The following is a 10,926-nucleotide window of genomic DNA, read 5'->3' as shown; positions in this document are numbered from 1 at the left end:
TTCTGTGATTAATTGCAGATATGAGTCTCACAGATGTTCCTGCCTGGGCTGGCTTCAAACCACAATTCTCAGATTTCAGCTGCCTGAGTAGCTAACATTACAGGCTTGAGTCTCTGGGACCTGGGTTGAATATGGAGTTAATAGAAGAAAAAAGAGACAAAACTGTAATGTTCTCGGCATTTCAAGACACAATTTATAACTCAGAACTTATGTAGATCAATAAAAATCATTTGCATAAAACTTTGAGATTTTGCATAGTAAGTTGTCACATGTGCATGGTTTAAACAATGTGTGCTGTTCACTACAGAAGTGACCTTTAGAAATTACTTTTACATTGTATTCAAATTTGTCACTTAAGTGAAATTACCAAATGAAAATACAAATAACTTAGGACTAGTGTACTATGGAGAGTGTTACAATTTTAGTTTAGTCTGTCTCTTAATTAAAAGTTCATACATTATCTTGACAACATACCTTAAAAATAATTTGTATAGAGTGCTGGTGGCTCATGCCTGTCATCCTAGCTACTCAGGAGGCTGAGATCTGAGGATTGTGGTTCAAAGCCAGCCTGGGCAAGAACGTCCATGAAACTTATCTCCAACGTACTACTCAGAAAAAGCCGGAAGTGGAGCAGTAGCTCAGAGTCAGAGTGTTAGCCTATAGCAAAAAGAGCTCAGGGACAGCGCCCAAGCTAAGTTCATGCCCCATGTCTGACCACCGCCCCCCCAAAAATTTCATTAACTTATTTTGAAATTTCTCACACTTCTGTTAAGAATGTTAGATCAAGTGTTCTTTTCATACACAACATCCATTTTTATGCCTTGTCTCTGATCCATGTGGACAGGAAATCTCTCCACATCTTAGAATCATAAATCACAGTCTCCCATTCATATGACATATGCACTGGAAATGAACCGGACACTATGATTATCTGCTCCCTAAAGAGCAAATGTCCCCAAAGCAAGGAAAATATTCATATGCTTAAAATGATAGAGGGGGAATTCTAGACTTTCTGAAAGGAAGGCCTTCAGCAGACATGCAGGTGACATCATGGGGAAAATGAGCCCTGCCCTTCCATGTAGGTTAGAACTGAAGTGCGTCTGGAACATCTGGTTTTTCCCTCAGTGTGGTCTCCTTGGAACCACGTACCACCATGCCCATGGTTGAGATGGAGTCTTCTCAACTTTTTACACAAGCTGGCTTCCCATCTTGATCTCCTCATCTCCCGAGTGGACGGGATTTCAGGCATGAGTCACTGAGCTCAGCTGCCCTGGGATGCTTCAGTGTGGGTATGGATCTATCTTCACTCAAGGACATCTCAGCATCTCCCCCTCCCTGCTACAACACAGGGCTGCGTGTCACTGCTGCCTTGAACACCTTCAGTAACATTCTCACCTCTGAGAAATTACTTACCTGCTTGAGATACATGACACAGCAGACATCATACAGCAGCAATGAAGTCCTAGTCCATGAAACCACCACAGGTCTCACCCCTTCCACGAGCAAGGCAGGTTCCCTCTGCACCATCTGAAGCTTGGTGGTCTCAGGCATACATGATATGCGATGACAAGCAATTTGCATTCTGTAACATCAAGGGCATTGGCACATCTACCCTGTCCCTGGTGGACACTGGCATGTGGGCTGGCTCCCTCTCTGTGGTATAAACCACCCTTTCTTCCATTTGCTTTTCAAGGCTTAGTGTTCTAGGAGACTGTGCTTCTTATAAGCCTTGAACTAAAACTAGCAGATTCCTTATACAGTTGACTAGAAGACAAAGTATATTTAGATAAAATGGGACAGATTTCAAGTATTTTCTTTTGTGCCAGTACTGGGACTTGAACTTCAATTTTTTTTCACTCAAGGTGGTGCTCTACCATTTGAGACACAGCTCCACTTCTGGCTGGTTTTGGTTAATTGGAGAAAAGAGTTTCACAGACTTCCTTGCCCAAGCTGGCTTCAAATCTCCATCCTCAGATCTCAGCCTCCTGAGTAGCTAGGATTACAGGCATGAGCCAACTGTCACCTGACATTTTTTTTTCCTTTGCAGTGCTGGGGCTCAAGCCTAGTGCCTTGCATATACATGAGCTGCAGACCTAGCCTTGGGTTTGTGTCAGGTCAGGGTCTTCATATATAGGCCACACTGGCCTCTGACTTTGATCCTCCTGTCTCAGCCTGAGTATTCCCTTGAAGGGGACACTGGGACCAGCCTGCCTGCCATAGTGAGTATCTTCCACACAACCCTGACAGACTCTCACACAACAGGCCCCACAGCATCAGGCCACACTGACCACAGGTGGAAAAGTCCAAAGTAAACCTTTTTCCATCTTGGAAGCTGACAGGCACTTTGTGGCAGTGATGAAAGCTGACTGGCGAGAACGGCACCAAGATGAACCTCCACTTTTATGCAGACATCTGTGACAAGAGCATGAAAAATTCATCTGGGAGACTTTTAAACCAACTTAAAACAACTAGATCCCAAATAAAAACAAAAGACACAACACCAGCTGTATCCCAGATGGGACCGAATGAAGCTGGAGTCTGCACATAACTTACACAAATGAGCTCAAGGGACTAGAGCTTGTAGAAATGTACAGAAAACACTTGCCTAGAGCCGATTATACATTTCTTCAAGACAGTTAGCAGGGGCTGGAAAGGTGGCTCAGTGGTAGGGTGCTCGCCTAGCATGCATGAAGCCCTGGGTTCAATTTCTCAGCACCCATACACAGAAAAAGCTGGAAGTGGTGCTATGGCTCAAAGTGGTAGAGTGCTAGCCTTGAACAAAAGCAGCTCATGGATAGTGCCCAGACCCTGAGTTCAAGTCCCATGACTAACCCCACCCCCAAAGAAAAGATACAATTAGCATATAGAAGAAAATATGCTCAGCACTACTCACTGTTACAGAAAAATCACAAATAACACATCTGTTACAGGAACTAATTTTTTTTTGGGGGGGGGGGGGGGTCCAGTCGTGGGGCCTGAACTCTGGGCCTGGGCGCTGTCCCTTAGTTCTTCAGCTCAAGGCTAGCGCTCTACCAGTTGAGCACAGTGCCACTTCCAGCTTTTTTCTTTTTTTTGCTTATGTTGTGCTGAGGAATCGAACCCAGGACCTCAGGCATGCAAGGCAAGCACTCTACCACTGAGCCACCTTCCCAGCCCCTACAGTAAATAATTTTTATTAGAAAATGTTGGAAATTTGTGAGAAGTAAGGCTGCTGTACAGGGTACACCAGCCATGGGGAATTGGTCCTTAAATATTTGTCAGCTCGGGGCTGGGAAGGAGGCTCAGTGGTAGAGCACTTGCCTCGCATGCATGAGGCCCTAGGTTTGATTCCTCAGCACCACATAAGCAGAAAAAGCCAGAAGTGGCACTGTAGCTCAAGTGGTAGAGTGTTACCCTTCAAACTGAAGAGCTGAGGGACAGCACCCAGGCCCAGAGTTCAAGCCCCACAACTGGCAAAGAAAAATAAATATATATACATGTACATATATATATACATATACATATATATGTCGGCTCATTTGGGAATAACACAAGTTGTCACTGGAAACTTCCTTTTTTTTTTTGGCCTTTTTCTGTGTATATGGTACTGAGAAATCAAACCTGGGGCTTCGTACGTGCTAGGCAAGCACTCTACCACTGAGCCACATTTCCAGACCTCTGTTTCTGTTTACTAATGTCCATCATTTAATTTGCAGCTATATTGCTGTTACTTTGTTCTTGGATTTGTAGACTTTAAAAAGTTTTGACTTAACTGCTCAACCAGTTTGTGAACTATCTACCCAGTTCCCAAATCTGCACAGCAGTTCCTATTAAAAAAAAAAAAAAAATGTCGTCAGGCACAGTGACACCAGTATGGGCTCCCAGTATGCAGGAAGTGAGACAGGAGGACCTGGAGTTTGAGTGCAGCTAGGGCAACAGTGAGATCCTGTCTCAGAAAGGGCTTGTCTGTGTGTACACTACCCTGAGCCACACAGCCCCACTCCTGTGTATGCTGAGAGCTGAAGCAGGGCCTCCTGCTACCTGAACATCCACACCCACGGCAGCCTCCCTCACAACAAACATCCACTGATGGATGAGGGCACAGAAGTGCTATGTCTACGATGCAAAAATTCCACTGTACAAAAACAGTTCCATATCACTGAAGATACTACGCTAGGTGAAATAAGGCACAAAATAATAAGACCAAAATTTAATTTTCCATAGATGAACTAATGGTAGCAATGGTAACTGTCACGAGTTGGCTGTAGTGGAAAACTAGTTGTTTCTAAAGTTTACAAGGTTGGGGGGTTTTCTTTTGGCTGATTGTGGGGCTTGAACTCTGGGCCTGAGCACTATCCCTCAGCTCTTCAGCTCAAGGAGAGCACCCTACCACTCGAGCCACAGCACCACTTCTGGTTTCTGGTGGTTTATTGGCTATAAGAGTCTCACAGACTTTCCTGCCCAGGCTGGCTTTGAACCACAATCCTCAGATATCAGCCTCCTGAGTAGCTAGGATTAAAGTGTGAGCCAGTGGTGCCTCACTTGTTTACAGGGTTTTGTTTAGAAAGATGAGAGGGCTTTTTGGACATTTATTGCACAAAAATGTTATTGGACGCCTAACCCCGGTTTCATCAACATGTTAACTTTTTGGTGCCTACACCCGTTAGGTAGGAAAAGTTTTGTGATAAATGACATGTCTGTCAGAAGCCTTTGCACTCATCCTGTACTGTGTGCTGTTTATCTGGCGGGAAGCGTTTGGTGCGGGGCAAGGCGTGCATTCAGGGGAATGGCCCTGCCGCAGTGGGCAGCCTGGTGAGGGCTCTCCCCAGAGTGCACCCGCCGGTGCTTGATGAGGCTGGAGTTGTAGCTGAAGGCCTTCCCACACTGGGCGCACACGAAGGGCCGCTCCCCAGTGTGCATCCTCTGGTGGCTGCTGAGTGCTGCGCTGTCCACGAACTGCTTCCCGCAGGTGCTGCACGCATGGCTCCTCTCTCGGGTGTGCACTCTGCGGTGGCGGGTGAGGTGGGCATTCTGGCTGAAGACTCTCCCACAGTCCCCACAAGCGTAGGGCTTGGCGCCCAGGTGGTTCCTGCGGTGTCTGATCTGGTTGGAGTTGTGCCTGAAGAACTTCCCGCACTCGCTACACTCGTAGGGCCGCTCACCTGTGTGCACCCTCTGGTGTGTGTCCAGCGTGGAGCGGTAGCGGAAGAGCTTCCCGCACTGGCCACACGCATATGGCCGCTCCCCGGTGTGCACGCGCTGGTGGCTGCTGAGCGCCGAGCCGTCCACGAAGAGCTTCCCGCACTGGCCGCAGGCGAACGGTCGCTCCCCCGAGTGCAGCCGCTGGTGCCGGCTAAGCGTGAAGCCGTACCGGAAGAGCTTCCCACACTGGCCACACGCAAACGGCCGCTCCCCGGTGTGCACACGCTGGTGAGTCACCAGCGTGCTGCTGTCCACGAAGAGCTTGCCGCACTGGCTGCACGCGAACGGCCGCTCCCCGGTGTGCACTCTGTGGTGCCGCAGGAGCGTGGAGCGGTAGCGGAAGAGCTTCCCGCACTCGCCACACGCGAAGGGCTTCTCCCCGGTGTGCGCTCCCTGGTGGGCGCCGAGCGTGGGGCTGTCCACAAGGAGCTTCCCGCGGTCACTACAGCCACGCGTGAGAGTGGAGCTGTCTGCGAAGAGTTTTCTGTACCTGCCACGCGCATGGGGCCGCTCCCCTGAGTCGACTGGCTGGTAACTGAGGAGGTGGGACTGCGTGAGATGCGCCTTCCCACAGGGGCCGCACGTGGGCGGCGGCGGCCCGGATGGGCTTTCCAGGTGCTCCTCACGGCCAGACCCCGGGGCCAGACGCCCCTCGGGAAGGCCTGCGCGGTGCGGCGTGGGGTGGGCCTTCCTCGTGAAGGCCAGCTTCGCCGGGTGGATCCACGCCTGCTCCAGGACACCACACTTGAGCTTGAAGGCCTCCACGCATGTGTGCTTCTGCTGGTGCCTCGCAAGGCTGGATGTGTGCCTGAACTGCCTCCCGCACTCGCCGCACACATGCGGCCCTTCCCTGGGGCAGGTCCTTTGGGGCTCACGAAGCCTGTGTTGGGGGCAGAAATCCTTCCCGCGTTCTTCCTGGCCATGGGGTTTGCTTTGTCCGCGCTGGAGAGCCTTCCTGCGGGGCGCCCTGGCACCTTGGCCCACGGGCTGCTGGAGGCCCCGCGCACCCGCCATGTCCACGAGGGGCCCTTCTGCCCCGGGACCTTGGGGCTGCTCCAGACACCATGACCCACACGTGTCAGCGCCAGGACAACTCACTCGGGGTGCCGGCCCGGGGTGGCGGTAAAGGTCTTCCAGACGCGCGTGCAGCTCCTGCCCAGGTCGCGGCCCGCGCTGCGCAGCCAGGTGCAGAATGGCTTTCAGGAGCAAGCCGCATGCGCCGCAGGACCGGGTCTTTCGGGAGGCCGGGCTTGGCCCTGGGGTCCTGACCCGAGACGCACCGTGCTCAGCCCCGGCTCTGTGCCACAAACCTACCAGGAGAGAAATGCAGATGAGCTGCTGCTGCCTCTTCCCCCCCCCCCCCGCCCCCCTCCCCCATGCCAGAGCACTCATAAGTGAGCCCAAGGGCGAGGCCAGCAAGAGGGCCTGGGAGGAGGGCTGGCCCGGGTGGGCATCTCCAGCTCGCCACTCCGCAGGCCCCCGTGCTAACTGTGGCTCTGGTGGTGGGGATGAGCATGTAGAAGCTGTGTCCAGATCCCAGGCATCTGGTGTTCAGAGATGATTTGAAATGCAAGATGTCCTAGTTTTGATCAGATGTCAAGAACACCACCATGGGTAGAAGCAGATTTGAGAGAAGCAAAAGCCAGAGCCCACAATCACAACTCAGGAGAAATAACACCAAAGAGAAAAGGCAGAGATGGCCAGCTGGTGTGGCCACCTAGCCAAGGCACAGCGGAACTAGCATCCAGCTCCAGCTCTCAAGGGCCACGTCCTGCACTTCTCTTGCCACCGCTAGAGTTGGAGCCATGTCTGGAAGCCAGGGCCTGCTCCCCACCACTGTCTGTCTGAGCCCAGCCCAGCCCAGCTCTAGGTAGAAGGGGGGGCGGGGAGGGGAGGCATGGCTAGCACACACCCAGAGCCACGCAGCTGGGAACACCTGCACCCTAAAACTCTGAATGGTCAAAAGCGGTGACCAGATGGTGCCTAAGGTTCCTGGCAAGACCAGGCTGGAAGAACACTGGCAACAGGAAGGGGCAGGAGGTGGCACCAAGCTCTGATGTGCCTAGAGAGGAGTGGATGGCAGTGGAGGGGGTGGGGGGGAGGCACCATGTATGAGACCCTGGTTCCCACAGCATTGATAGAAAACCCGGGAAGGAAGCAACACCGACAGGGTGGTGTGGGGAACAGAGCTGCCCCGGGGCGTTCTCACAGGAGGAAGGATCAGGGCCACAGGTCCCAGGCCTCACCCAGTGAGGACAGGAGCATGAAGTTCCCCAGCATCACGTCGCAGTAGAGCCGCCGCTGAGCCACGTCGAGCAGCCCCCACTCCTCCCGGGAGAAGTACACAGCCACATCCTCAGATGTCACCCAGCCCTGCTGAAACCAAACCAGGACAGCGCCACTGTTGCTTGCCATCTCCAGAGACCGGCATTTTCCTAGCAATCACAGTGATGAATGAGGAGCCATGCTGGCTTCCATCTGGAGCTGAACCTCCTTTCTTACCTCCCACACCTCAGCATTCCAGCAGATCCCACTTTCCAACCAAGCAGAGGAGAATCCGGCAAGGTGACAGGAGCCACACAACCCAGGGACCTCAGGGAGGTGACAAGGGCCACACAACCCAGGGAGTCCTCAGAGCCTCATGGCTCCCCCAGGACTTTACCACCACCTGCTCACTTCAATGGACATGCCTCAGCATCTACCTCATGTCCACAGTCCCCAGGCCTTGCCACCACCTTCCTGGTGAGACCCCGTCCTCAGACACCCCACCCTTTTTTTTTTTTAAACCAGTCCTGGGGCTTGAACTCAGGGCCTGGGCATTATCCCTGAGGCTTCTTTTGCTCAAGGCTAGCACTCTACCACCACAGCGCCACTCGGGCTTTTTCTAAGTGGTTTACTGGAGCTAAGAGTCTCATGGACTTTTCTGCCCAAGCTGGCTTTGAACTGTGATCCTCAGCCCTCAGCCTCCTGAATATCTAGGATTATAGGTGTGAGCCTCCAGCACCAGCTCAGACCCTCTGTTCTCTTCCTTCTTCCCTTTCTTTTGACCAGTCATGGGGCCTGAACTCTGGGCCTGGGTGCTGTCCCTCAGCTCTTCAGCTCAAGGCTAGCACTCTACCACTTGAGTCATAGCACCACTCTGGCTTTTTATGTTTATGTGGTGCTGAGGAATTGAACCCAGGGCCTCATGCATGTAAGGCAAGCACTCTACCACTGAGCCACCTTCCCAGCCCTCCCTCTTCCCTTAACAGCTGCATTTCCAGGTTCCAGAATCTAAAGTCACCTCCCCCACTTGTCAGTCTCACACCGGCCACATCCTGACCACCTCCGCTCTGTTCAGACGAAGCAGATACCCACAGCCTTGCAGTGTCTGAAACACTCAGTCCACATCTCCTTGCTCATATTCCACCAAGATTCAATCAACTGTGGGACACAGCAGCAGTCCCAGCGGCCGCCTGTGCAGACGAGGCGAACTGGAGAGAACTCGTGAGCCTCCTTCTTCTCACCTCTCTGGTGCCACACTCTCCACCTCCCAGGGTGAACAGAACCATCCAGAAGCCAGCAGCTCCTCCCACCTCCACAGCTACTACTCTGTTCAACATCAATCCTTTCTGTCCTGCCTCCGCCCTCCTTCCCTCCGAGTTCTCCATGCTGCCGCAGGGGAAGCGTGTTCAAATCCCACATGTCCACCTCTTCTTCCTTGGGCCTCCTGGGCCCAGCCACTCAACATGCCTTTCCCACGGGCTTTCAGAGCAGAGCCACAGGATCTCCAGGCCCAAGGGAGGAGGAAAGACACAGGTGAAGTGTGGGGACAGCCTGGGGTGTCTGCCCCTTACCTGTGCCAGGTCCATGAGCACCACGCTGCTTCCAGGGACCCTGGGGAAAAGGAGGCCATGAGAGACAGGCCGCCGCTGTGCAGTCTCAGTGTCCGAGCTGCACTACCACCTTTGGCCTGCCCAGAGAGTGACCCAAGCTCAGGTCAGCTCCCAGACTTCAGACTAGGCCAGAGGCCCCCTAAGCCTCAGAGCCTGTGTCTATAAAATGAGAACAAAAATGGCTGCCACATCACAAGGTTCATCCTGGAATCAAACAGAATTGATATGCATGATGAATAAGAAATGACATCCTATGGGATTAAAATAATTTTGTTACATGGGAACTTTTTTGGTAGCATTGGACTTGAATTCAGGCCTCAAACTTGCTAGAGAGGTGCTCTACCACTGAGCTGTGGCCCCAGCCCTTTATGATTTAGCTGTTTTTCATAAAGGTTCTTTTTTTTTTTTTTTTTTAGGCTAGTCTTAGACCAAGACCTTCCATGTACATTTCCTGGGGGAGGGGGAGGGGAGGAGAGGGGAGTGTTACAGACATGTGCTACACCCAGCTTGTTTGTTGAGATGAGGTATCACTAAGTTTTTGACCTTGCTTGGTCTTGAACAGTGATCCTCTCAATCAAAGCTTTGTGTATGTCTTTAACACAAATAAAGTGGAAGATTTTGAAAATTTGCATACTTCTCCCTCACTTTTAAAGTTCTTTTTAAAACATTTAAAATCTGGGGCTGGGAGTGTGGCCTAGTGGCATGCAGGAAGCCCTGAATTGGATTCCTCAGTACCACATAAGCAGAAAAAGCCAGAACAGTAGCTGTGGCTCAGGTGGTAGATCTCTTGCATTGAGCACAAGCTCAGGGACAGCGCCCAGGCCCTGGGTTCAAGGCCCAGGACTGGCAATACATATCTACCTTCAGCCGCTTGGGAGGTGCAGACGGGAGGATCAGGACCCCCAGGCCAGGGAGCCCTCCTCAGGATACAAAAGGGCTCTTGGGGGTGGGCAGGCCAGCGGCGGCGCTAGCCAGGGTGATGAGGGACGGGCAGCGCCAGGTCATGCCATGTCCCCATCGAGTAACCTGTGTTCTTCCCTCTGAACTCGACAGAGCGGGCGTCACCGCCAGGCCCGGCAGGCCTCCCCGGTGCCCGCCCAGCCCGGCCTCCCCTCCGCTCCCACCTCGTCAGCGCCCACCTGCGGCCTTCACGTACGGCCCAGGGCAGGGCCTCCCCGTACCGCCTCCCCGCCGGCCCTGGCGCGAGATCGCCCCACGCCAGACTCGGGCCCCCGGACCCCGGAAGAACCCGAACGGGCTGCGCGTGACCGTAACAGGCTCCGCGGGCTCCAGCCTTGGCGCCCTCACCTCTCCGAAACCCTTAAATTCGTAGACCGCCCCCTAAAAGACAGGCACGCTGCGGCAGCGAGGACGCACCCGGAAGTCCCACCCAGGCACGCCGCGCACGCGCCCAACCTGGGCTCCCATTGGCTCAGCGGCTTCTGCGCGCCAGGGGCCCCTGGGTATTGTAGTTCTTCACCCACTCCCTTCCCTGGCTTCAGTCAAGGTGCAGAGTTGTCGGAGTCCCCCATCCGGATTTTGAGAAGGTGAAAGCCAAGCTGAGAGAGTGGCGAGGGGTTGGAGGACCTAGCCGGCTTCAGAAAACCACTGTCTAGGCCTGCAGGGCCCGCTAGCGGCTGTTGCCATGCCCAGGGTCAAGATCCTGGCCTCCCTAGTAGCTGGGATCACAAGGGATGACAAACCACGAAGGAAAAGCCGGAAGTGATGCTGTGGCTCAAGTGGTAGAACGCTCGCCTTGAGCAAAAGCAGCTCAAGGACAGTGCCCTGGCCCCGAGTTCAAGCCCCAGGATTGGAAAAGAAAAAATTATATACAAATCTCTTCCATGGCCTTTCTCATTTTGCTTTGTTT

General features: G+C 53.1%; 1 protein-coding gene across 1 annotated transcript; it reads right to left on the bottom strand.

Moving 5' to 3' along the window:
- Positions 1-4,174: 4,174 nt before the first annotated feature.
- LOC138812660 (zinc finger protein 17-like) lies at positions 4,175-10,358 on the bottom strand. Its single transcript, XM_070000725.1, has 4 exons — positions 10,196-10,358; positions 9,018-9,057; positions 7,428-7,557; positions 4,175-6,491 (listed from the first exon to the last, which is right to left on the bottom strand). Exons 2-4 carry the CDS (start codon positions 9,030-9,032, stop codon positions 4,717-4,719), a joined length of 1,920 nt encoding a protein of 639 aa, XP_069856826.1. The 5' UTR covers positions 9,033-9,057; positions 10,196-10,358; the 3' UTR covers positions 4,175-4,716.
- Positions 10,359-10,926: the final 568 nt, after the last annotated feature.

This window comes from Dipodomys merriami, unplaced genomic scaffold (assembly GCF_024711535.1).
Source record: "Dipodomys merriami isolate MVZ:Mamm:240054 unplaced genomic scaffold, mDipMer1.0.p SCAF_57, whole genome shotgun sequence".
Lineage (NCBI taxonomy): Eukaryota > Metazoa > Chordata > Mammalia > Rodentia > Heteromyidae > Dipodomys > Dipodomys merriami.
This window is presented reverse-complemented; position numbering and strand designations above follow the sequence as displayed.